The sequence below is a fragment of the Chlamydotis macqueenii genome, chromosome 17 (assembly GCF_036417535.1).
Source record: "Chlamydotis macqueenii isolate bChlMac1 chromosome 17, bChlMac1.mat, whole genome shotgun sequence".
NCBI lineage: Eukaryota > Metazoa > Chordata > Aves > Otidiformes > Otididae > Chlamydotis > Chlamydotis macqueenii.
This window is the reverse complement of record NC_141572.1, coordinates 9,575,873-9,603,566: the sequence shown is the minus strand read 5'-3', so window position 1 is coordinate 9,603,566 and position 27,694 is coordinate 9,575,873. Positions and strand designations below refer to the sequence as shown.

Genomic DNA, 27,694 nt, shown 5'->3' with positions numbered 1-27,694 from the left:
GTTTCTGGCAGTTCTGACCTGCCTCCAACAGTACACAGAGGCTGGACAAACTGCTAATTTTGTGATTAGTAAATTGCTTTCCAGAATACATTTCTTAATTTAACATTCCAGGGAGTTTTCCGTGTTATAAGATGCTCCCAATAGTAATTCTGGGAAAGCATCACTTCACCTTTAAAAAGAAAATGTGTGTATGGGGACAACCTGCGATACCAGAGAGGAAAAAACTTGCTGAAATGCTGAAAAAAAGATCAAATCTATAATGATAAGGAAACTTTTAGGGCTGACTTCCTGGTGTTTGAATCAGTTTCTTTGGTTCTGCTTGGAAAACTGAAATTGTCTGTCCTCACAACTTGCATATTTTGCTCAGTGTAGAGCACCATTTCTGTTGCTGTTTGAATTGCGCATCAAGATAAGAAATACTCAATTTTGAAACAGCAGGTTTAGGGCTTAATTGAAAGGTAGCTTTTGTGGAATTAGGCTTCTCCTGTTCTGCTGTGTGGTTTTTCTTCCTGCTGAGAATGAAATGGAAGTAGCAGGCGACTCGCCCTTGCACATTTTCTCTAAAAACTGTTCAATGATGACTGAAGGGACTCTACAGATGGATTCTGGATTCCAAAGCTGCTGCTTCTGATAGTTTCAGAAGAAAATCTGGAAAAAAATACATCATGTAGAGATGGAAACTTAAAAGATTGAAATTCTGTGTGTGGCATTGTCTATATATTGGTTTTGGTTCCATCTTGACACCAGGTTTTTACAGTAGATGACCATTAACACAAGAAATAACTTCCTATGCATTGTAGGATGTCAGATGTTCTGTCCTTGATGAAGAGATATTTGTGCTTTTCTGGTCACCGTCACCCTGGGAACTCTGAGTGCTGCTGTAATAAATACTAATGCTTAGAGCCACTTGAGTGGAAACATTCTGTAGCTGATTATAAGAAGAAAAAGGGGGGAGGGAAGTAGGAGTAGCAGATTGGGGAGAAAATACTGAATACAAGCAGCTTTTGTTTATGAGGAAACTTGTGACCTGCTATTATTTTGGCAGTATGAGAGGATCTTTCACTTACTAGAGAACTGCTAGCATTTGCAGATCCGCACTAAAACCACTTTGCTGATATAGCTGTAACGTGCTGGAAACATCGAGAGTGCACAGTGACAAACTTTGCTTTACTGGCGTTACGGAGCCTGGGTAGCAGAGAAGTGCACAAATATATCTTCCCTCATATATAAGTCAGCTGCAGCTGACTTGTGCTAGAAGCTCTTGCTAGCAGATATAGCACCTCTTTGTTCCCCAACGTATGCATATATAGATTATATATATATTAGATAAATATACATATATGCACACTGAAAGGAGAAGAGGATTGTACAGTGGTGCTCTGGCCTGCAGTACCACCACTGCCCTGTTGCCATGACTCTGGTAATAACACCTAGAAAGAACATCATGTAACTTTTAAAATTTGTTTAACTAATTTGAAAGGTGACAAATGATCAACAACTTGGCCAATACAGTTAGTAATCTCTTGTGCTTCTCTTTATACAAACAGAGATTTCCTGACAGTACTGTGGGAGAATGTGTGTGTTTGGGGCGGGGGGATGTGAATTATTTTCCTTTGGAAAAAAAAGTAAAGAAAAATTCAGAAGGCTTTGCCTAAACACTGAGTGTTTGCTATGTCCTAGTGAGGCTTTGTACCACTCTCCACCAGGTTACACAGAGCTTGCTTCTCTCTGCTCGAAGCGCTGAAGAGCAGCTGTTTGGAGCCTGCCATCTGCTGCACTGCTCTGCTTGCTCAAAGCTGCTCAAAGCTGTGGGCATAGAGCACAACAGAAAGTCTGTCATCTGTTTTCAAGCCTTTGAAAAAAGTGTAGTCATAGCTGAGGCCCTGGACGAGATGTGGTGGCCTGACCTCTGATGCTTCCCTTATGCCCACAGAGCTGTTTACTGGAGACTTCTGAATAGACCCTGTGAAACTGGAGGGGAAGGAGAGGCAGGGCCATCTTTGAACTGGTGACTTGTTTGCAACACTCACTGCAAGTGTATGGGGGTTTAATGACCCACATAAAGCCAAATAAGAATTGATCTTACTAGGGTTTCTGCTTCCTGAACGAACTTGTGTATATTTTGTCTTTTCTTTCTGAAGGCTGATATATACGGGGTCAGTAACAGTCTTACGATTGATCTGACGTAGATGAATGCACTTTGTGACAGCATAGCAGCTGGTCTTTTAAAATGAAATAAACCAGAGAACTAAATTGTATTGCAGAAGGGAAACAAGGTGAACAAGAAGAAAGTTCTGTTCTGTAACTCATGCCAAATCTAAACCATGCAAAATATCATAATTGCTTTCTGCTTCCATGTGTAACTTTATTTTGGCCCACAGGTACGTAGTCTGGAACTTCCAGTAGTCTGGAACCTTTCAAGGAGGAGGATGGCATATCACTTTTTAAGTGTGTTCTTTATTAGCAGAAGTATTGCTTTACTCTAACTTACCACTGTTATCTATACTCAGGTTTTTAAAATGAGGCTTGTGTTTTGCCATGAAGTGGCTGCAGGATATGAACTCCGTGCTCCAGCCACTGGCGATCTGACTTTAGCTGGTGATGAAGCCACAATGCCTCATCTGCGCTGTTACAACATGCATCAATTCTTTTAAAATATTTTTTTGTTGTGGTCAAAACACACCCTTTTTGTTAGCAAAGAAATAGCCTGTAGCAAAGAAATTCTAAGTCTGTTTACTACTAGCCGGCGTAGGCTGAGGCTAGGTAATTAGTGTTGCATGTATCATAGAAATGGGGCTGACACGTTTCTTCTAAGACTCTCTTAGGAGAACGTAACATCCTTTCCGTGTAACATGCCTCACCAGCTTCCTCCTCCTTCCCAATATAGTTGTTTTCCTGCTTCGGAAACAGCTACAGTATTTCTTCTTATTCATGAAGATTAAATAATGCTTGATTCAGCCTGTCAGCAGGGTGTCTTGGTCTGCTTTGAAAGGCAGATTTTAACAATAAGTGACATTCTTCTTTGCCTACAGAAAAGGTTTGAAGTCTGTTATGGCAACTGCAGTGGGCTTCTACTTTTACGCTGTTGCCATAGGTACTGTGTCTGCTGCCAGGTACTCTCTAGCCAAGTGCGACCTTGTAGCTCTCAACTAAAGAAGCAGTTCTTACTCTCGATTATGTATTTTGTGAACTCCTGAGGTCTCTGATTTAGAGGATGAAGTTAGAATCAGTAAACATCTAAACTGAATGGAAGATGCCATTGCCTTGGAGCTCCATTTACCTGAGCTCAAGTGAAAAACAGGCTTACCAATATAGTAGTACTAGTGTTAAGAGTTTATAAAGTAATTCACAAATACGTTCTGTTTGGAACTGAGGCTGATCTAAATAGGTAGGGTCATTTTTAGGCTTTTATTTTATCTTTTGTCAGCTTGTTAGAATCAGCTGCTTAATATTGTTGTTGCTGGCTGCATAACAAATAAAATTCAGATAAGCAACCATTTTCTTTTGTATAGATTTGCAAAACTGTGGAGAGGGAGGAAATGCAGAGGAAGCAAAGCTGAATGAAGCATATCAGTGCTGAGGAATCTATGAATTTTCTTTTTAGGAACTGGGTGGCAACTGGAAAAGGTTGAAGGACATGATGTAATAACTTGTAAACCTTTTCTTTGTTGCAGACATCCTGCAAGCAGAGGTTTGTACAGGACTTGTGAATTATAGCACTTAGTATATTGCCTTTTGTTTAAGCTTCTTTTTATGGAGCCAGTTCAGCAAGTTTGGGCTCTGGAAAGCAGAAGTCTATCAAGTTCAAAATCAAAGCATTAAGCCCTCTTCTGATGCTGAGCTGGAAACCCAGGCTAGATTTGAATTTTCTCTCCAGCATAGCAGAGAAATTGTGGAGATGACTGAAGCTGTGGCTGTCACCATGCACTTAAATGCATAGCTGTTTCACTTAATATTTTTTGTTTGTCTCTGATCTTGGAGCTGAAAACTACTTTAACTAAAGCTTCTGACTTTCAGCAGCATCAGCTACGCATCTGATATTGTTTGTGTGGCTTGTATTTTAATATTCCTTTTTTTTCCACCTATACAAACAAAAACAGGAAGCAGGATTGGGGGGTGGGGATTGCCATATCCGTTTCAGATGTTTCTCGCCTGACCTTTTAAAAGGCTGGCTGTTAGTGTCAGCCTGATTATAAGCAGGCACTGTTACTTTTAACTTGGGTAGGAAAGGAACTGCCTGCTCTAAGCATATTAGCCTGAAAAAATGTAACAAGCCAATTTCTGCCTTTCCTTGATGTGATATGACTGCAGCTAGCACTGAAAGGACTGCAAACACCTTGCCATCTATTTGAAGTACTGAAATGACTCATTAAAGTAGGCCATCACCGCTACAGAATGTGTAGCATAAAACATGCTTCTGTTAGCAGCCTGCTGACTAACACAATGCTTTCTGTTTGCTGCCACAGGAGGTACTCGTACACGGCTGTGAGGGTATAACAAGGCCTCTCTTTCAGAAACACAATGGCAAATGCATTTCAGCTTGTTGTCACTGGCATCTAAAGCCTCACAGTCTTCCCCTCCCCACTCTTCTGTATGTGCAAAACGAGTCGTCTCTGCTGAACCTCTGCGGAGACCAGTTGCATCCACCATTTCTTACTCTGTAGCCAACCAGTTCTGTGCAGGATTTCCTAAATATTTCTTGGCAAAACAAAGTCTTGTCCTTGACTTGCTGCAGGTGCCTTGACATGTTATTTGCTTTGGTTGCATAATTTGATACTTTGTGGTACCAAACACTCCATGAACAACAGATAAAATGCTTTTTATGGACATCCACACTTATTCTTCATTGTCCTCTCAGAAAATGTCTGGAATGTGTGTTATGTACTGTAACTGTTACTGCCTGCCATAGGAATATAGTGAATATAAAAGATTATTTTCTAGTAGCCCCATTTTAAAGTTGGATGGGGCTTATTTGTTTGCAGATTCAGAAGCAGTATAGCAAGTACATGCTTCCTATAAAGCGTGTAGGTTGCATAAAGCGTTGAGTGAAAAGGAGACATTATGTAGATCATGTAGTGTTACTGTCTTCTAGATGCTTACCTAAAAGCTTCAGCTGCATAACAAGTCTTGGAGTCTTTTCTTAGCCTAATCTCCAGTGTCAGCTCTTTGCACCTTCTTCCTGGGTGATTTCTTTCGTGAACTTCCAGTCAGGGGAAACTGAGTGTTAAAGGGCTGTAGGTTAGTACTGAGTATGACTTTTGTGGAGGGAAGGGAAATGGAATCTTTGGTAACCTTTTTGGAGATTTGCGTGTGCCACAATGCAGAGATCCTGATACTGTCTGTGGTGAGACAGTTGACTGCAAGCAAGAAATGTTGTGTAGTGAGCAGAACGAAAATGTTTGCATTCAGAGGCTAGAATTGAAGGTAGCAGTTCCCATCTGAGAGCTCAAGAGAAGAAGGTACCATCTGCGACTGGAGTGTGAGGCAACAGTTTGAAAACATGATTCATAGGCTTTTTCCTCTTTGCATTCTTGAGAAAGAAGTTGTCTAACTGAAGATCTTTCTAAAGATTTGTATGAATAAATATTGAACATATGGTTTCTTCTACTAGTTTACTAATGAAATTGGAATTACTGATTTTGTGTAATGCTTTCTAATCCTGAGGTCACCAGCTATAAACAGTGAGGTGGTAGCTCAGTTTAAACTAATGCAGTCTATTTTCCTTTCCCTACCTTTTCTTACCAGCAGAGGTATTTCGCCACTTCTTGCGGCATCGTTGATCCATGCTGCAGTTGATGAAGTTCTCCAAACAGACTTGACTGAATTTAAGCAGCAAAGTGTGGAAACAGAGGGAGAAGGAGATGAAGAAAGGTTCACCTGTAAGTATACTTTTTCCTTCTGTGGTTTTCCCAGAGGCTATCTGTTGGAAGAGTTCAGTGTTTTGAAATATTACCCAGAATATTTGGTTAGGCTGTCTGGCAAGCAGCAGTGAACAGAACTGTATTTGCTCCTGCTGAGTGTCTGTGGGATGAAAGGTAGCTAGGCTAGTTTTGTGGGCAAGATGCAACCGTGGTGTTTAGAGCCCCAGACTGGTAGTGTAGGTCGACTTTCTGGAAAGGGAAGAGAACTTCTCTTCCCAAAAATGATTAATGACTGTATCTACTGTGCTTCCTGAGCTGAACTAGTTAAGAACTTTTCTTTTCTCATTGGAGAGCTTAAATTAAGTTAAAATGGTTCAGCTCATATCTTAAGTTGATAACCTCTTGTATTTTTGAAGTGCCCTTTTCTCTTTGGTAGCCTGACCTTAGCTAATTACTTCTATATTTTGACATTGGCATCATCACAATTGCCATTGTGCAGCCACACTGACAACTTAAATTCGTTTATATAATCCATATATAATGTTGCTTTTGTCTGTTCTTGGGACCATATTTTCAGCCCTTCTCAACCTGAACATTTTGAAACTCAGATCTTTCTCTTGGCAAGTTTCTCAATAATCTGTCTTTATTAATTACTTCTTTCCCCACCCTCCCCCATAAAGGTGCGATGTTGAGGGATGAATAACCTGATGCATGTGTCTTCTGCCTGATGCCTGCATTTCCCTCCTGTCTGACTGAATCAGGGAGAGAACAGACCTTGGTGACTGGGTACTGGGTTTGAGCCTCATGTAACAGATGGTCCTGTTGCATGTACATGCTGAAGTGTTTAACGTTAGATTTCACCAAACCTTCAATCCCAATGCCAAGAATTTAAATAGAGCAGGATGCAGGCAGAGTTGAAGATAAAAATGTAGGAGAGAGATGTCTTAGGCAGACTAGTCTATCCTGTAAAGGGAAATACTCACCCTTCCATTTCCCTGGGATGACTTCAGAGGCAGTTCAGCGTGCCCCAGAGGATGCATCTCCAAGCAGAGTTCTGGTAATTGCCAGGATATGACACTTTTCCTGAGGCCTATTTCAGTATTCACATACAAGTCTGAAACGGCAGGAGGGGGAACACATTTAAGTCTTGCTGCACCCTGAATATTTAATCCCTTGCCTTAATATTTATAACCTTCATATGTCTGGAGAGATTTAGCAAGTTTCCAACTCCCACATTATCTTTGAGGTGAACTGCAACAGTAATATAAGATGTGAACTGCTATGTATTGTGAGCCTAGGATTATAATTTCTAGTTTTGGGTCTTACAAAAATCTTGGGCCTGTGGACCTTCAGTTAGTGAACCTCATCTGAATGGCTAAGAAATTACAATGTTTAGAAACAGTGAGTAATGAAGAACTTCATAGGACAGGCACATTTTCTTGGTGACAAACATCTAATGTCTCTGCAGTCCTGTATCATTACATTATACTGGTGAAACTTGTACAATAATTCATGCTGCTGTTTTACTCTAAAGGCCATAAAAATATAGAATTAGAGTCTACTTTTAAGATAGCGCAGGAAAGTCAGGGAATCTTTGGAGGAGTTCCATCTTGAACTAGTTCAGATTCCCTTCTTCTCTCACTAGTCCTTGTTGAATGCCCCAGAACCTTGCCGATTCTGATGGTCAAAACCTTCTTTAATTTCCATCTCATATATTCCTGTCCAATTTACGTGTTTGTTCTTGTGTCACCATTGACATTTAGGTCAAATAGCTAGTCACCATACCCTATCAAACATCATGGAAATCTGCTTACTATCCAGGTACTTGCACTGCCTTATCTCAGCAAGGAATATCTACTTAAAAGGCACTCATTTCTCTGCACATTTGGATTGTACTTGTTTTCCCTATCTTGTAATTGCTATTACATCACTTTAACTGGACAGCTAGGAAGAAAGATGTTCCTTGTGCCCCAGCACAGTATGAACTCTCTCTTCCTGCATTGCAATAGTAACTGTCTGGCAAAAAGCATTCTTGAAATGAAAGATAAGTGATTATATAAAAGCAAGATATGTACCTGTGCCTATGGAAATACCACTCTTTAAATGGTACGCTGCAGAAGAATTTCTGGTGTTAAGGTACTAATCTATGTCAGATTTCAGAAGCTTAATATTTAAACAGCGATGTGTTTCCAAGTCTTCTGGTCAGTATTAGTCAAGACAGTTACAAATATGTAAGCTAATAGCTGCAGACAAGGCTGGCTAAGATGCTGTCCTATTTAATTGTATTTGTATATGAATGACTTGATATTTAAAGGTTTAATATCATGCCTATTCACACTTGCATATTAAGCAAACCAAAAGTAATTTTGGCTAATATGTGGTAACTGCTAATCAAAGATCTGTGTTTAAATTTGAGCTTTTAGTTCTCCAGGCCCAGAGATGCATCCGAAGCTGGCCATCCAGTGTTGCTGAGAAAAACAAATGCTTGAGAACCAGGAGTTAGAAAAAGGAATTCTGAGGAAGCTTTGATGCTAGCAGTGTTAGAAGGAGCCAGGGTAAAATAAAAGTAGAAAAGATAATTAATGCACTGTAATTCTTTAGGAAACACATTTGTGGCCAGCAAGTTGATTTTGCCGTACAGATTATTTTTTCAATGCTTTTTGAAGTTAGTTAATTTAACATTGAATCAAGGTTCTCATTCAATAAAAGAACTTGAAATTATTACCTATTTTGAGAGAGACTGCATTGCAAAGCTAGACACAATGGAAAACACTGAATTGTTCAGTCTGATGAACAATAAGTTTGGATTAATTGATCTTTGGGACCTATCCAGAAAAGGATTTGAGTGTCTGGCCGGAGCTTTTCACACTATGCTCAATGGGTGTTTACAGTTCTGCTCTGTAATGACAAAACAGGAAAGTGGCAGAAGTGTTCTTCTGTCCCTCTAGGTCCTACAACCATGTGTATTTAAAGAGATAAAGACTTCAGCTTAAAATTCTAATCTGTTCAGCTCAACTGTGAGTTGAGCTATTGACCTCAGCAAAACATTCTTGGACTTCCTTGTTGTTTCAGTGGAAGTGGTTCAGTAGGACATAACCTGACCCAAAGCCAGGCCAATGCTTTTTCAACCCTTTCTGCCTGCTTGATTATTTCCTTTTTGTTTTTTTTTTTTTTAAGGATGCACTCCTACCACTGCATTGTGCATTTTACTTAGATAATAGTAATGTTTACATTTATGTCTAATATGCCAGTCTTTGTTACAAATTTTGTAATGAAATCGCCTTCTTGATAAGCTTCTGCTTTGAAAGGGAACGAGTAAGTAAAGAAGCTGCTCTTATCCTTAATGTCAAACTGGTTTTCATTGCAACTTTCTCTTCACATTATTCTCAGAAGCCTATTTCAATTCTTGCAGAGCCTGTAAAAGGCAGAGTGCGGAATCTGTGTATGTAGCTCTAAGGAAAGAAACTTGAAGGAAAGACATGGCAAAAGATGGGCTAAGCCAAAGCTTATTGTTTTGTCTCTTGTGCTGTCAGTGCTGGATGGAGAGTCGTTGCAGCGCTACTTCTTTAACAAGCTTCGGGATGTCTGCTTTGAGTGGCAGAAGCAGTTGCCACCACTGAGACCATTGAAGCGGTTCCTGCTGGTTTCCATCCACGCCATCCGTAACACTCGACGGAAAATGGAGGACCGCCACGTTCTGCTCCCGGAGTTCAATCAGCTGTTTGGTTTATCAGTAAGTCTGGACAAAATTGGAGAGGCCAGTTTGTTAGCTTTTCAACATTCCTATAAACACAATGACCTAGTGATGTATGATTTGTGAAATGGTAAGAATTTGTTGCTGCAAGTTATTTATCATGTTTGTGCTGGAGCAAGGACTTCCTGACTCAGATTGCTAGGGGCTAACTGCTGCCCTGGTAGAGAAGGATCTTGTGACCTAGGCTTCCATGTCATAAGTTATATAGGGAGATGGGAAGTTCACCTAGTGTTATGTAGCTGGAGTTATAATGTTTTTGTGACTGAGGTAACTGATACATTAAGTAAAGAAGGGAGGAGAAGAGCAGTTGAAAAAGGACAAGTGCCAATTAATGAAGCTGCATTGGGACTATGTAACCAGATGTCTCTTGTTTCAATTCCAGATTAGTTTTGAGGATATTAAATTACTAACAGCAAAGAAAAGCAATTCCCCTGCAAAGTACCCCTTTTATCCATTTTGCACCTGGGTAAACTGACTTAAATTGCCCTTACCTATGCAACACCTTATGGGAGAAAGCCCAGAATAAAGAATCTCTGTTTGCTGGTAGCAGTCTATGAGTGATTTTGTTTCTGAACATGAATATGTCTTCCTCTCTGTCTCTCCCTTCGAAAGGATGGCATTGATCGCGCTTACTTTGCCGTATTTGATGGCCACGGTGGAGTGGATGCTGCCAATTATTCAGCAACCCATTTACATGTAAATGTTGGGCTACACGAAGAGATTGTTAAGAATCCAGCTGAGGCCTTGAAATGCTCTTTCCAGAAGACAGATGAAATGTTTCTTTTCAAAGCCAAAAGAGAGGTAAGTGGCTAGAGATTAATTCCATTGTATTTAAATAACACAGAGAACTGTTGGACAACGTGGTATTACCCAGAAAATTCTGGCAGTACAGTTTCTTTGAATCACTGATTTAGTTTTGAAATTATGCTACAAGTAAAGGTTTTTTTTGGTCAAATTTTTTTTTTTTTTTTTTTTTTTTTTTTTTTTTTTTTTTAGAAAAACCGAAATGATAGTGCTTGCAAGTTCAAGGTGGCTGATTGGAAATAAGTGTTAAATGGTTTAAATAATCCTGACTTACTAGTTATTTGAGAGAACACTCTGCTGACTCTTTGCCTAAATTAGACGGCCTCTAGATGTTCTGTTGTCCTCTTTCCTGGAAAAGAGGTTTCTCTGTTCCTGATAATATGATCACTGTCTTCTTCTTTCTTGTCCCACCTTTAATGTCACAGGTGGTTGTAAAATGAAAAGTGTATTCTGTGGTTTAAATCAGACTCTTCAGTTCATTAAGCTTATTGATCAACTTTGAGTCAAGTTGATACGATGAACATTCTTTCTTCAGATCTACATAATGGGAGGATAGTTTATTATACAGTTTAGTGAGAACCCTTTTGTTGTAGCAGTAATTGAATATGGAAATATTCATTGTTAATATCTTCATTTCTGTCAGGGGGATCCAAAAGAGGGACCAGCATCTTCACAAGATCTGACTGTCACTAATCTTTACAGGGAATCTGGGACAGTTAGGTTCCTTCCTTTGTTGACATTCTTATTTAAATACCCAAGGATGAGCTGATGTATGTGGAGCAAGGTGTCTGTAGTTGCTAGTGGCAGAGTGGAGAATGTCAAAGGGACTGGGGAGACCTGTGTGTGTTTGTGAAATGTTCATGCTACTGAAATGTGGATCCTCCTCTGTGTTCCAAACAATAGAGGTCTTGGTCTCCTAGATCAGTTTTGGAATTCATAGCAGAAAAGGAAGAATGTAACGGAGGCAGTATTAGCCATCTGCGTGTTAGAATGTGTAAATAGTTTATTTCAAGTCTGTCTAATATGTTGTATTTTTTTCAGATACCTGAATTATGATTGGCAGATCTGCTCTGCTGCATTTAAGAGTGATTACATCTAGGTTTACAATATTGCCATGTAACCTAGTAGGGCTTGTGGAATATTCAACTAACTTACCTGTTTTCTTCTGTAGAAGCTGCGGAGTGGTACAACAGGTGTATCTGCATTGATTGTGGGGAACACGCTACACATAGCATGGGTGGGGGACTCACAGGTGATGCTTGTGCAGCAAGGAAAAGCTGTGACATTAATGGAACCTCACAAACCAGAAAGAGAAGTAAGTCTCACTTGTTTTTTTTTTTTCTCTCGTGTGTGTGTTGTCAGAATCTCTCTTGAAACCTTTTGGAATCAAGCCTCCTTAAGTGTTTGGTGCTTTATGTAATTACATCTATTGCATGGTAGGATTCAGAAAATTGACAGTTACTTTTTTTCCATCCACTCCTGTGTCTTGAAAAGGTGATCACTACACCTATGCCCCCTTGAAAGTACTGGTAGTCCTGACTTCAGTTGCTGCTCTGACTATCTTTTCAAAATTTGTAGTAATTAAAGACTTTCACAGGAATTTTTTTTGTGTGTGAATTTAAAACTGCCTGTTATAAATGAACTTATTAATTTGAGATTAATAGCTATTTAAAATGTTAGCATAATGCAAGTCTTTTGTTATATGTTATGCTGTCATTCAAAAGCTAATGATAATCTACTAGCATAACTGGCTTAGTGTATTGCATTTCCCATATATTTTAAATAGCCAGGTATTTGATTACATGAAATTTGGAGATCTTGCGAGTTTAGATAGCATTGCATGACCCTTTGCCTTCACAGCATGAATATTTTTAATAACTGAGTAGTTAAAGGAGTATTGATGCAAATGCTATTGTTACATAGTGTAGTTATCCAAGGATCTATATATTTACCCAATTGCTGTATGGGATGGGAAGAAGTGGCAGGAAGGGTACTCGTTTATATGGGAAATAACATGATGATACAAAAACTTAAGAATTCTGCTTTTTTTTGTGGACAAGCCATGGTACAGTTGGGAAGTAGGTGGGTTGTTTCCAGTACTCCTAAGTGCATATTTTTGAGCGAGGTTCTGATATGCATGTTTGCTATAGTCATAGTATAAATAGAGAATCTGAAGCAGCTCTTGTTTGGGTTTTGTCTTTTTTTCCTCTTTGACTGGATAACAACAAGGTTGGGAAGTCATGGGTAGGTTTTCAGTATAAAAATTGTATTCTACTGTTTTTCAGGATGAGAGAGCACGTATTGAGACTCTGGGCGGTTGTGTAACCTATATGGACTGCTGGCGAGTTAATGGTACCTTGGCTGTTTCCAGAGCAATTGGTAAGATAACCCATCAGAATTGGTGCCGCTTAGATTAAATTTGATTTACAACGCACCACCTGAGCCTGTATGTTTACTGTAAATGATGTTTTGCACAGCATCGACCAAATAGTAAATGACTCTTACTGTCTTTGCCATAAGGCCAGCTTACAGCTATGTAACTTACAGAGCTTGCAGCTATATAATCGTCCTGGTTTTACCATAAGTGTAGAATATTGTTTTATTTTACATACTAGCCATGAGAGTCCAATTCTTTGATACTTCTAAGTCTTTTGCTTCTTGTAAATGCCCTTGATACTGTGGTGTTCTACAGTAGCTTAACAAGCGTATTTAATTTGTAAAAGTGGAGGAAGTAATAAATGTTCATCTAGCCGCCTTTATGTGTCTGAATATCTGCTTTGTGGTTTTTTTGTCCACTTTATTATCAATGTATCTTTCTCCTGACTGCAGTTCTTGAGTCAAATTGCTGCATTTTCCTTCAAATCACACATATCAAGCAATTTAGGTATTTTAATTGTAGTATTCCAGAATCTTATTAAACGAGCTAATTTGCTGCTTGCCAATTAGGGCAAAAAGTTATAAGACCTTGGGCAAGTACAGTAGATAACTGTAATGTATGAGTGGCAGCAAATGAGTATAAACGTGTATAATACTATTTAGATCAATAGCAACCCACGTTTAATAACTATGTCCACTAAACAGAATGAGCAGATTCTTACAGCATTGTGCTCTATATTTGGATAGCTAGGAAAAATCTTATTTTCATAGCATTATGAAGGCTGTACAAGAGGCATACTTGCAAAATGAAGGCCTGACTATCTCCTTGCACAAATACATTTCAGAGAGAAAAAGCTTTGAAAGAATTTTCTTAGTTTCCCTGCAAAATTAGGAAAGCATGAATTAGAGTCATTATAGTCCTTATAAAGGACTTATAAGTCCTTATAAACCCACTGGATTTAGGTAGGTTCCAAGTGTTCTTAAAGAAACAAAGGCCTTCCATGCTTATTCCATAGCTTTTCTCTACTCTTGTCCTGCATCTGGTACCTCTGGACTATGATCTGACTGTCCTTGAGGACGGTAAAAGTAATTGGTGGGTGAAGAAGTAACGGTTTACATTTGAAGTAATGAAGCCTTTGTTTTGATTGTTTGTCTTAGGTGACATATGTCAGAAACCCTACATCTCTGGTGATGCAGATGGAGATTCATTTGAGCTGACTGGTTCTGAAGATTACCTGCTCCTAGCCTGCGATGGATTCTTTGATGCTATCAAGCCATATGAGGTTGTAGACTTGGTCCTAGATCATTTAATGCAAACCAAAGGAGCGGGTCTCAAAGCAGCAGAAAGACTGGTGGCTGCTGCAAAGGAAAATGGATCCAGTGATAACATCACTGTTCTAGTGGTGTTCTTGAGGGATCCTCAGGACATCTTGGCAGACTGTCTCAGAGACCCGAAGAGCCTTGGGACTAGTGATGATGCTCAGAGCTCACCCTTTAATTTCCTCAGTTGTGAAGCAGCAACCACACAGTGACAAAATCTGCTTAATCCAGAACATTCAAGTAAGTTCACGTAAGGAACTGCTTTTCACTGAAGAAGCCTCTAATACAATAGGCAAAACGTGTCAGGAAAAAAAATGACAAATGGACAAACTCTTAACAGAAAGCCAAGACTCCTTTTACTGAGTTCCCATTTGTCTTTTCCTTCCTTCCCCCTCCCTTCCAAAAACACTGAGCAGATGTGGAGATTTGTACAGCTATTTCATCTCTGGGAGCAGGCTTCTAAACTGTGTTCCAGGGCTGCTGGTCATATGCCTCTGCCCTGGAAGTGGTAAGAAACCGTAATATGTATAAGCTAAGGGGTGAGAATACCCGTTTGTGAAATCTGAGTGAAAATTTAAATTAGCGCTTAAAAAGAATGCTGTATGTTGTATTTAATTGTGATGTTACTTTGGAGACTGGGAGGAGAGAAGTTGTCGCCATCCCGGAAAAGGTTGTTTCTGTGTGTTGTCTGTAGAAGCAGGCTTGGTGTGTGTGAGACTGGGTGACACCATTATGCTGTGTAAGTTGCTTTTGTTTTGTACCAAAGATGATATTACAAGAATGATGAAATCTGTTTATTCAAACAGAGGCATTTAATTTTGTGTGTATGGAGAGGAGAAAATGAAACTGAATGCTCCAGAAAAAGAGCAAGAAAGCTAACTAGAAATATCCCAGGCAAAATGATACAAAATCAACTGCTTTCTGGGATGCTCTGGTTTATAAACTGGAATCCAATATTTAACTGCACTGGATTATTTCTCCCTAACAAACACGCTTTATTGGCTATTAGGCAACCTGAAATGAAAGGACCCTTATTGTTGTATTTGAGAGAGATCCTTACAGTATGTGTGCTCTAGCAGTTAAATATGCTCTGTTCCTGCCACTTTTTTGTGCATTATACAAATGAGAATTTTATTTTTATGCTAAGTGTTTATTTGTTTATTTACTGATCTTTACTGAGGAATTTTTTTGCAGTGTTACTTTATTTTGTTGTGGTTTTTATTTAAATTAGGTTTTTAAAGTAACTGTGTCTTTATTATCTAGTTTTAAAAACTGACTACCCTCAAGTGCCTTAAATATTTCACCCAAGGATTACTGGCTTCTTGTCATATTCTGGTGAGCCAGTTTATAGTGTTTTTAGAATGTGACTTTTAAATTTCATTAATACTAATGTTTAATGCACTTAAATGTTTTTTTTTTTTTGTGAGTGATTTTAGTGGGAACTTGATTTCAAGAAAACATCTTGGTCATTGTTGCCAAATCCCGTGGCTTGCAGTAAAAGCTCCTCAGTACTTACTGTGGCTTACCCCCTGCCCCATGCAAAAAGCTCTGGTCAGTTAATCCTGAAGTAACAGTATGAGTCATCATGACTTTCATTTAAAAATGAACTTCTGACCTTCACAAGGAAATTTAGTAACACAAACTAGAAACAGTTTAGTAATAGTTTTTGATGAATAGATGGTTAATTTGGCCATACTTCATGAACTTTTTGGGTCTAAATAACTTCCTAAGGAGATGTGAAGCTAAGGTGAGGATGAAAGAATCTTAGCGAATGTGTATGTTGTTGTGCAACTGTTATATCCAGTACCTGCTAGAGCCTCTGGTTGTGTTCTGTCTTGCTTTGCAAGCCTGGCTAGCAGGGCTCACCAAGAACTGAAGGTTCCATGGTAAATGTGTTAGTAATTTCTGTATCTAAACAAGAAGTGCTTTACATCTGGCAGCAACGTTGTATGCCTAATTTAGAAGCACATGGCATTGCAATATGCCAGTCCTGTTGATTTAAAATGTGTTGAACATTCCTTTAGGGAGGAAATTTATGTAGAAGAGCTGAGACAGCTAAAAGGAAGAACAGAGCAGCACTGTTTATGTCCACAGGGTCTCTGAATTGTCAGTTAGTGTGGGGCAATGCAGTTACTTTGAGTTTTTTGCTAGATTGCTATGGGTGATCATACAGTTCAACATAGAAACTCTTCAGTGAGCTACTGTCTCATTACATAGCAATTTGGACAGTGACTTCCTTGTTTTTCTGTGCAACAGCAGGAGCTTTTCCTCTGAGAAGGTTGCAGGCACTTTTCTATTCTACATTTTGCTGTCCTAAAATATGTGAGGAAGACTTTCTGTGATAGCAGCCTGGTAGGGTAGGTGTTAATTTTTGTAGGAAAGCCTAAGGAAGCCTTCAGACTTGCACAGTAATCCCTTTGGATTTGCCATCTCCCATGTCTTTGATTTCTAACCCAGATATTCAGTGTCATGCTAAATTCTGATGACCACTGGTGCCTCTTCATGTCTTGGAAACAGTTCTCATTATCAATGTAGTAAGACTTATATAGAATTGTTTGCTTTCACTGCTATCTGAGGTTTATCAGGAGAGGGGGAAGCTATTGTATTCATGAAGGGAGATGTGAAGTCTTGGTAAATTAATAGTATAGCTTAGTTACTGAAATTTGCCAAATTTCCTGAAACATAGAGGGAACTGAATAAGCCAAATTCTTTGTAATGATCCTTTTATTTCAGCCTTTCTGGGGCAGAACTGCATTATGGAGGAAGCAAAGTCTAAGTCTTTCAGTAGATACTTACAGCTATGTGAAAATATTCTTATTTGTTTCAAATTTGATAGAGGTTTGGTTTGTTTTTTTTTTTTTTTTTTTTGCATAATAATGTTACAAGAAGTGTCACCAGTATGGGTGGTGAGGAGCCAGGGGAAGGAGCTCTAGCAGAAGGTTATGAAGTTGAGCTAAATAGTCCAAAATATGGAGCGGTGCTATGTTTTGAATTTACAGTACTGATGTGCTACATAAGCTTTTCTTGTCTTTTCTCTTAAAACTTCTTGAATTTCTGGTGTTGGCGGTTCTGTTCTGTTTTCCTCCCTCTTTTGGTTAAAAATAATATGTCATTCTGGTGAGAGAATGATCTCGCCTCTCTGGCCCTTCCCAGTGCCATCTCCAATGCATTAACACTTGTCCACCAATGTCAAACTGACTAGTGACAGATTGACTAATCTGCCTGTTTCCTTGTTGTCTTTCTGACAGACCTGCAAGAAAAACAATTATCGAGTCTACCCAAAATCTTTGAAGCCATAGAAGTTAGCTGAAGGATTCAAGACAAATGTTCAATGAAAAATGAAAGTATTTTTATATTTTACTAGACTCCAAATTAATGTTTGCTGCTGCATTTTAGCACCCAGCATCAGAAAAAGTCTTCCTTAAAGAAGCCTGCATCTTTAAAACAGAGCATGCTTAAGTTCTTATATTGTGCTTCATTGAAAACTAGCTGCAGTCATTCTGCTTAGTGGGTATCCAACATCTCTTTTGCTTACGGGTAATTCATACTTCTGCTTTTCTTTCTCTTCACTGCCCCGCCCTCTCCTACAAAGAAACATACCTAAGGCAGTCAAGTCTTCTGGGTCTGACATAGACAAGATTGCAATTTTACAAATTACATTTGTTGGGGATTTTTTGGGGGTATTTTGAGAATGCAGAAGTTAGAAATGCAGGAAGTTTTTTAGAACAGAGGGAGATTAAGTAAAATCCACCCTCTGAGTGATGGAGGAGTGAAAGAGAGAGACAGGAATGCATTTAAGTATTATTAATGCCTATTTTAAAAAGGAAGTGGGCTGGAAAATAGAGCTACAAATGTCAGTTCTTTAGTGTGAAATACCAGTGCTTGGAGGAATTAGAAACACACCCATCAGAAAGGCAAAACTCAGATGTGGTAACTGTCTTCAAACAGCCAAGGAAGGAATCACAGTAAAAGCATCCAAAGTGACTTTCTGTGACCCCTCAGCACTGTCTTGGAAGCTAATGCTGCTAAGTGGGTTTTTCTGAACATCCTTATGTGTAAGGTGGGGCGAAGAGGGAGCATTCAGTGTACGCAGTTACTGGTCACCATGCAACTGCTGCCACGAGTAAATGCCACGGAGTGTGTTAATGAACCGATACGGCTGGTGAGCTCTCACAGGATGAGTAATTGGGCACGGAGTGGTTGCAGCAGAGTTGGCAGCTGAATAGTGTTAATCACAGTGATGACTTTAATAGCATTTAATAGACACTTATCTGAATTCAAAGTCAGATGAGATACTGCTCTTTTTAAAAGCATTTCCAGTGCTATTAGTTTTCTGTCATGAAAAGCCACTAGAATTTCCATTTTTTTGTTGGATATTGGGAAAAGTGCTTCTCTTGCTTTCTGAATTCTGGAGATAAGTTGGCTGTCTGCACTGGAAAACCCATTTTCAGATGATGGCTTAAAGCAGCTGTCTGCGGTTGAAACTTCCCTCCCAGGCAATACTTTAAAAACTGACAAAAAGGTGCTTCCAGAACAAGTGGCTGAGGCACACAGGTATTTCTAAATGGCGTTGCACAAAAGGTAACCAGCAATACCCTCAGTCTGTAAAGGGCATAGACAGTTGAGTACTTACATGCTAAATTCAGATTGCAGCTCCGCTTTTTGTGGATGTGAGACTCTGTTGGTTAAATTACTCGTGTTCTTGTGGATGCGGGTACTTCATGCAGAGCACCGGACATGGTCTATTTCTGTTCTTATAGTACTGAAGTATCAAGCAGATGCTTTAGGGAGAAGGTGGAGGGATGTTAGCCACAACAGCAGATTGCAGATGATTCATATATAATTTAGCTCTAGTTAGGCCTGAATTAAATTTCCCTGCTTATTTCTATTACTGTCCCTTTTACAATTGGGCCTGTGCCATCAGAGAAAAATCCTACTAGGATGGTCCATTCCCCATTTTTGAGGAGCAAACAACTGATGGACAAAAATGTTCAGAAAGGGTTGGAGAGGGAGAAAAATGAGCGCAAAACTTCCCAATCTACGCTAAGTTATGTATTCTCTCTAAACACGTTTATAGCAGGTCTGATTGCATTTGCGTAGTTGTGCTGGAAGGCAATGGGGTTTCTGCTAAGCCAGTCATAACCTTTAAAACTGACAGCACCAAACCCAAGAGGCTAGTCCTCCCTGCTTTCCTATATCAAGCCACTAAAACAGCCAGCTCTGCTGAGTATTTGTTTTGCAGCGTTGACAGCTCTAAGAGCTAAGCCAGCCACTTTTTGCATATGTTTTTGTTGTTTTTAATATATTTATTGGATTTTACTTTATCTAAAGTTATTTCTATTGATATCAATCATGTCAGCTGAGAAGTAATCGAATGGAGACATGAGGGAGTGCCTGTCTATCTGTCATAGACCCTTCTTAAGATACTGCCATAAAATGAGCTGGCAGACTCTGGTGAGAACCTTACCTCTGAATAGAACAGGAAACCAAAATCTTCCAGAGAATCACTTAAGCCCTTATTTTGGTTTGACCCATCGGAGCCTGAACACTCACAACCTTCCCCCCAAGCTATTCCCTGTCTTTTCCAGGCTCTGCACGCTGCTGCTGGTGCACACAAAAATAAACAAAGGACAGCTGTGTTGGGTAGAAAATTTAGCAAGATGCAGCTTTTGTCAAACAGAAGAGGACAAAATCAATAGGAAAAGAAATGTTTTCAAGCTTCTTGGAATGCAAACAATGGAATTAAAAAAAAAAAAAGCAACCTAGAAGAGTTGGCAGTACACTGTCAGCTTGAAACCACTGTTTTAAGCAGATAAATTTGGCTGCTTTGTAATGTCTGCTTTATTTTGTTAACAAACTCCTCTCAGTCAGGGTTTCATGTCTTGTTGATATATGCTTTTTAGTCTGAAGAGAGAAGATATATTTAACTTTCTAAGGAGCTGAATGTATCTGGGCTTTGTGACTAGTTAATTATGATTATTGAATTTTCTCTCAACTATGAAGCCTGATTATTAATTCCCAGGATATATTAATATCGCACTGAACTTACTAATGATTAAGTGGTTCTGGATTTCCATCCACTAGAACTTCCTCAGTTTTTCCTGATCTAGCAGATCACTTCTCAAAGTTTATTATCTTCTGTGTGGCAATACATTAGGCGTGTGGAAGGTCTGTCACTTTGGCAAATGGAGCTGGAAGGTGTGACCATCACTCTCTGCAGGAAGTATTTATCCTTTTATCTAAGGAGTGATAATTTCTTTTGGATGTCTAAGGATAAAGAGGTAATAGCTAGGGAACCAGAGAGATCCTATGGGGACCTTCTCAGGGTAATTAAGTATTATTACTTCCTCTTTTTCATGTTGTCCTTTCTAACTTTGTTAAAAGGCATTTTGCTTAATACTGGATGATTAGTGCTTCTGTCTTTTTTTTTCCTTTTTTTTTTTTTTTCTTTCAATGTGTTTAATAATACCAAGATGTTTGTTTTGTTGGGGAGTTAAAACTCCGTACTGGCAAAAAGGAGGCCAGTATAAAGTTTTGACTTAAAGTACTTTTAACTTACGTAACTACTTTTAACTTCCTCTTCTGAAAGTCAGACCTGCTCTGTCTCCTCCTTCTCTTTCCAGTTTACTTTTTCTTCTGTCTTTTATGTCCTTTTACATTCTCAGCTCCCCTCCCCAGAATGCTGCTTCTTGGACTGTAAACTCCATTGTTAAATCAGTTTAGTTGCCACTTTGTATTTTCAGTTTCATCTGTGTTCATAGTGAATGGGGTCTGATCTTTGGAGGCCTGAAACACTGAGAGTGTAGAAAGTACCATGTCAGCTAGGAAGACAAGAGACTACAACTGTTGTGTCTTTGGCATTGACCAGTATGGGATGTGTAAGAAGAAAATCCTCTTATTTGTATGTTATTCCATGGACACACTTAAGCTTATTTCAGGTAACAATAGCTCTCATTCTGAATACAGGACTTAAAATCATAGAAGGGTTTGGGTCGGAAGGGACCTTTAAAGCCCATCCAGTCCAACCCCCCTGCAACCAGGTCAGGTTGCTCAGAGCCCCGTCCAACCTGCCTTTGAATGTTTCCAGGGATGGGGCATCCACCGCCTCTCTGGGCAACCTGGGCCAGTGTTTCACCAGCCTCATCGTAAAAAATTTCTTCCTTATACCTACAGTAAATCGACCACCTTCTATTTTAAAACCATTACCCCTTGTCCTATCACAACAGGCCCTGCTAAAAAGTTTCTGTGCCTCTTTCTTATAAGCCCCCTTTAGTTGCTGGAAGTCCGCTATAAGGCCTCCCTGGAGCCTTCTCTTCTCTAGGCTGAACAGAAATATTCACAAATACTCTTGTCTCTATATTTCCTTGTTCCTGCAGATTAGATTGTTTATGTTTTCAAACATTTGCACTGTTCAGAGTGGGGGAAAAAAGCTTTCTAACTTTCTTCGCCTTTTCAGTTCTCTCTCTTTCTTGCCCTAGTTGGCCAAGCAGACAGGTTGGTAACCGCAGCGTACTACGTGGCTAAGCAACCTCTCAGTCAGTGTAATTCTTCAGTGTCTACTCTGTACGATAACTTCAATCCTGTGCTTATTTAGTGGTAAGTTAGACCCCTGTAACTACTCCTGCTGACTTAAAAATATGTGTTCTTATCAGTATTAAAATATTACAAGAGCAGAACTATTGCTTTAGGCACATTTCTTGCCACTGTGTTGGCTAATGAACCTTGAATTAAAGTAAGAGGGCCAGTGACTTTGAAATAGGGGCTGTTAGCCAAGTGTTGTAGAATCGTAGTCCTTATTTATTTTGAATGCTAATCTGCACTTGTGACCCTGAGCAGAAAAGCTGCCATACAGCAGGTTTTATAAACTGTGTCTTAACCAGTTATCTGGTATCTTAAAACTCTTATTTAAGCTGACTGGTTTTGTGCGCAGGTGAGAGACCTGTTGTCATTGATCATTAAATGCTATGCATATTGTACATTCATTTACATGGATTGTTCTAATAGCGCTCGTGTGTATTATGCTACATTACCATATTTTATATATATGTGTGTATGTATTGCATGAGGTTTAATTGTTGGGGGTTTTTTTGTATTGTCACTTTTGTATTCACACAGTGCCTCATGTATCTATTTGCATATTGCAAGAAGTTGTTTCAAAGCAGTGACTGGAAACAGGTGGGGATAAGAACTCTCCACTGTAGGATCTGATGTTTCTGAAGTATTAATAAAGTATAGTGATTTGAAGCATTGATTGTTTCTTTTCTTACATGTATTTTCATTCTAATATTAAAACTATCTTAGAAATGACTGTGTACCTCTAATCCATTGATTTGATCTAAGTTTTCTTTCATTCTTTTTACCACTTAACAACAGTAATAATGCAGGTTAAGTTTGGCGTACTACCTAATGTCTTACAGTAACGGGATAATGATCTGAAAGTCCCTGTTGCAGCAGAGATCGTGACAATTTTTTGTTTACTTGCATACTTGTTGAAAAAGTGGTCTTTAACCAGTGAAGTGGAAGGATGGACAGTGAATTTTTGGACCACGTTAGGGCTAATTTACTAGAGAACATAGGGGAAGTTTTGAGAAGGATGGTAACTTTCAAAATAGAAGGATGGCTTGGAAGATCTGCTAATCTGTGTAATTGTTTCTGAGGTGCTGGTGTTCATATCCTCAAGAAAGGAAGATGTAAGGACAGCGGAAGAGAGGAAACGGACTCAACAAAAAGCAAGCTTTAGCAGTCTTGGGGATCTGAGAGATGCAGTCTTTTAGGGAGTTTCTCTAAACGCTATTGTATTTCTCCTAGTGAAAAAGAAAACATAAAATCTAGTGAGAGCCCAGAATGCTGCATCAGAGGGAAGCAAACAAGGTATTTCTTGAAGTACAAAATTAAGGATAACCATAATCAATCACCAAGTAGATTCTGCTCAAGATGCCGTGGGCATACTTGAACCTACTTCAGACCAAACCTCAAATCTCTTGAAAAAATCTCCAATTTCATCGTTCTAAATGTTTTGTTTGTTTTTTTTTGTTTTTTTTTTTAAGGTAAGAATTCCAGGGGTGAAAATTCACTTGTAGTAATGTCTAGAAAAGCACCAAATTCTCAGAAAAGTGTAGGTTGGGGATTTGCTTGACTAGGTTTAGCAGCAGTTTCCTAGCCTGTGATTCACTTATCTCACCTGGAAGCATAAGCAACAGCTAACTGCTGCTGTTCTCTCATGATTATGTAAAGCAACTATGGGAATCCGTCATCCAGGTAACTCCACAGTGCAAAGGCAACTACAGTCACTCATTGCTGATAACAATACAGAGCTGAACAAAATCACTCCAGTGTCTTGTAGGCATCTTTGGTACTTCCTAACAAAGGGTCCCATCTTCCTAAAGATCTGAGCCCCTTCCAGCTGCAGTGGAGAACAGAACTGGACTCACTATTGTTTCTCCTTGCTGGTGCCTAGCATTGGCTTCACTGTCTCCTTTTGACTAGTAGGAGGTGAAATCCAGATGTTGCTGATTCTTGTTGGCTGTGTTATCTTACTCATTAATGTTTTCTTTTTCATCTAGCAGATCTCCAACAGACCATGTGTTCAACATGGGGCTCATAGCCAACCTTCTGCTCTGTGATGTCAGTCATCTGCAGTCTCTGTTGCTGGTGGGTTTGAGCAAGAAGCAATCAATAAGCCCATGGAAATGAATGTAATACTTTGATTTAAAGCTACATGAAGCTAAACTTAGATGCCATTGATGGGGTTTGTGGCAGAGAAGCATTATCTACCTCAATTGCTTGAGCAAGCAATAACAAATCTTCATGTCCTGTTTAACCACCTCCATTTAATGTATGTTTCTTTGCAGACAATGTGCTATAAAATATGTAGCCACTCACTTCCTAGACTGTAGAAAAGAATGAAATAAGTGGTGATGAGGCAAGTGTTTCTGTTTCCGCCTGAATTAGTGACTGTTACAACACAAATGAGGACTATTTAATTGTTGTAGAGCTGTTTCGTTTACCTTGACTAGTATTTGCTGGTTTCATCCAGGTTCTCTAGGAAACTTCACGGAGGGTTGCTATGCAGAAATTAATTCTTCAGCTCTACCAGATCAGCCTGGAAATGCCTGTCCTCTTCTCCTGGGAAATGGAGTGAGCAGAAGTGCTTCTTCAGAGACTAGGAGAACTGTAAGAAATATGGGCTCTCCTCTAGCAATGCAGGGCTCACATGTCTGCTCTTTGGTGAGGGCCAGACAAAACATTTTCTGCACCTAGATCAAGTTTGCTATTCAATAGCACAAATGTAGGTTATGGGCTTTTATGTTTTGTTTTTTTTTTTTAAAAGAAATCAAGCATAATCTTGAGTGTGCCATGCAGAAAGTTGCTTGTAAATTATGTATAGAGACTGCAATGGGTATTTACCTGTTTCACCAAACTGGTAATGCAGTTCTGCATATGTAACTGTGCAGAGGTCTTACAGTCAACATCCCTTATATAAAAAAAATCTTGTTTTTTTCAAAGTGTTAAGCTGTTCTTGAACTTTTCTGTTTTGGATATCTAACAAAATCTGTTACCTGTTACACTATGAGTAATTCTTAATATCTTCTTTTTGATACTTGTGTTTTGGTTTGTTTTTTGGTTGGTGGTTTTTTTTTGTTTTGTTTTTTTTTACTGAAGTTAAAATGTTTTGAAGTTTGGGTTTGCCACATTTTCATGTTGTTATGTTGAGCTGTTTGGAAGGAATCTCTTAAGTTCTCATTAGAATGAGAAAATATTTAAATGTTTAAATGGTGCAGCTGTTATCTAGCCTTCAAATAGAAGTAGCTTTTGGACAGAAATATTTTGAACATGCCTTGACAAACATAAACCTGCTCATTTTATACAGGAGTTCACTGTATGCTTGAGGCATATAGTAAGGCAAAAAAAAAAAAAAAATTTCTTTTGCATAGCCTAAAAGAAAAAATCCTAGCTATGTTGTGGTGGGCCAGGCTAGCTACGGTACTTCGGTCTGCCGCCTGGTGATGTTCCGTTTTCCCTTAAAAAGATTGCACAAATGGTAGAAAATATACTTCCTTCTCATATTCTAGGCTGCAGAGTAAACACTTCTAGGGAAGAGCCTGTGACCTCCTCCTACCCACCCTGATTTTTCTGTGTAGACCTGCGGCCTCTGAGTCCTTGCCCAGGACAGGAACCCGCTCCCATCTCCAGGTGAGGCAGGAGGGTCTGGGTACCGAAAAGCAAATCGTTCTGCAGGTGCCTGAACGCTCCCTCAGGGCTTTGCGTTCCCACCCCTAGAGGGCTCCCTCTTTCCCTCTTTCCTCCGGCCGAAGCAAACAAAAACAACGAGAGAAGATGCGGGATGCTGCCATCGCCACGCAGGGTGACACGCTGTGTCATTCCCATAATAGCTTCGTCTCGCAGATAGGCACTGGAAAGCTGAGTTGGAAAAGTTTCTTTGCATGAAAATACCTTCCTTCCTTCCTTCCCTGTCTCTTTTAAGAAGTTGCAGTGTTTCTGGCGCTAATTCTGTATTTTGCTTTTTACTGGTTAAATTTCAAGTAGCTGGTTCCGGCTGGGGTACAGCTGTCCGACACCAGACCTGTGATAACGGCCAACAGCAATGTGGGGAGAGTGCAAAAAGGCTTTTACATGGCAGGCAGGAAAGACGTAATCCATGTAAAGAGTGGGACTAAACAAGTGTAAGTTAACATAATATTCCTTTTTGCATCTCCTAGTCAAGGTTAAAAAAAAGTTAGGCCTTGTTTCTCTATATATAAGACATAAAAGGTATTTCTCTGTGTGTTTCTCAGGCTATAAAAGATACCTCTTTTTCAGTCCACAGCCCAGTGCCTTTACAAAACCAAGTTCTGGTGTCAGCGTAGGGAAAGGAAAGAAAATTTAACAATGGAACAGAAGACACTTCAGGCTTTCTGTATAATTAATTATAGTCATTTAAAATCTTGTGCAAAGTCTATGCTTGAAAAAGTTCTAAGTTATAATTAAGCCAAGCTGCTAACGATGGATCTAATTGTTGGGTTACAGACAGGCGTAGGTAACAGGAGTTGGGCCACTGACATCAGATATTTCACCCAATTGCTTTGTGTTGATGCAGCTAGTTCCACACAACTGTTCCAGCAGCTGGAGTGACCGGCATGGGGTGAAGCATGGACGCATGTCAAGAGTTTTCCCTGACAGACTTAACTGGCCAAATGTCATCGATCTTTAAAGGTACCGTGTCCTTAGTGCTGGCTCTCAAAAGACTCCCTGGACCACAGCTGCTCCTCTTGAACCCCTGCTAGTGAGGGACTCGAGATGGGAGAATGAATTAGATGCTGAAATAACCCTGCCAATTCTCCCTTTCTATCATATCAGCACCTGAAGTCTCTTATCTTTGAAGAAATGAAACGTTGCATTTGAGGCAAAGGTCAAATTCAGCAGTGTAGGTAGGCTTTGTTGTTGCATGGGTGAGTCTGCTTTTAAAAACAAAAAGTAATCCTCTCTCCCTCTGTTGTCCCACCCTTCAGTGGATTTTCATCTCTTCAAAATGTTAGAACTATCAAATCCTAAACGGGCAGACCTTTCTCTTATTACAGATCTAAAGCTGATCGCCGGATACTACCGTAAACATCAAACCCTAGACGTTCAGTATTAAGGTTACTTTTAAAGTCTAATTACAGGGTGTTTGGCAGTTACTGGTGAACCACTGAAACGATGTTCCTGCGACACAGTGCAGTGTATACGCACCAGAGGATTATAAGGAAAGCATTTCAAGTGCTTGGTTTTGGACTGACATTAAAGCCTTTGAAAAACAGTTTAATTTTTTTCCTGCCCATTATGTTCTTTCTCCTGAAAATATTTATAAGCATTTTAGCATCTCAATTTGTGTCTTGGTTTTGTCTGCTTTCTAAGGTAAAGAAATTATGGATCCGTATTCTCGGTCTCAAGTCCCTTTGTAACTGGTGCGTTTTACTTTTGTGTGTATTTGGTAATGATAGCAAGAGGTTGGAAAGTGGCTGTTTTCTGCAGGGAAAAGAGATAGAGATGATATGCAAGCAATTCAGTATTTTTTACTTTGAAGTAGTTTAAGGAAAGGTTAATGAATAAATCCCAATACAAATACTAATGAAAACTCTTCATTTCTTCCCCTTACTGTAATGGGAAGATATATTGCAAAGGCCTGCCCCTACCATTAGCAAATTGTCTTCTAATATTTTCTTGTTAATGAGATTTTAAGTCAATGAGCTATTCCCAAATAGCAAGCGGCCAAGCCAGGATGTGCATTAGCAAGCTAATGGCAGGCATCCTGCATTGTCTCATGGCAATCCTCGGGAGTTGGCTGCATCACTCGGAGCACTTAATATTGGCTCTGCTAAAGCACTTCTTGTGCTCCCATCACCTCCTTTGGGAGACCGCTCCATTGACTAATAGATCTCCCTGTCAGGAAGTCTTTCCTGTTCTTCAGCGGTACTGACCTCAGTTCCAATATCTGTAACTGTAACTTCCTTCGCTACTCTTTAATGAAAAATTAAAAAAGAAAGGCAAAAAGTCATCACACGCATAAAAAGCCTGAAAGTAACCTGGTTTTCAGTCTCAC

General features: G+C 39.4%; 1 protein-coding gene across 6 annotated transcripts in view; it reads left to right on the top strand.

Moving 5' to 3' along the window:
* The window catches only part of PPM1F (protein phosphatase, Mg2+/Mn2+ dependent 1F), a 31,420-nt gene extending 5,090 nt beyond the window's left edge, over nt 1-26,330 (top strand). Inside the window, exons 2-11 of one of the 6 annotated variants that reach the window (XR_015260398.1) lie at nt 5,746-5,879; nt 9,395-9,594; nt 10,228-10,416; nt 11,591-11,734; nt 12,705-12,798; nt 13,954-14,623; nt 23,679-23,766; nt 24,152-24,288; nt 25,188-25,308; nt 26,213-26,330. Coding sequence is in view for 3 of the 6 variants with exons in the window: in XM_086761263.1 (XP_086617389.1) it covers nt 5,746-5,879; nt 9,395-9,594; nt 10,228-10,416; nt 11,591-11,734; nt 12,705-12,798; nt 13,954-14,327 (1,135 nt within the window). In the remaining 3 variants the exon portion in view is untranslated. Of the gene's footprint in view, nt 1-5,745; nt 5,880-9,394; nt 9,595-10,227; nt 10,417-11,590; nt 11,735-12,704; nt 12,799-13,953; nt 22,360-23,678; nt 23,767-24,151; nt 24,289-25,187 lie in introns of those variants that run through there. The other 5 variants (XR_015260399.1, XR_015260397.1, XM_086761263.1 and 2 more) reach the window with 5 other exon arrangements.
* Nucleotides 26,331-27,694: the final 1,364 nt, after the last annotated feature.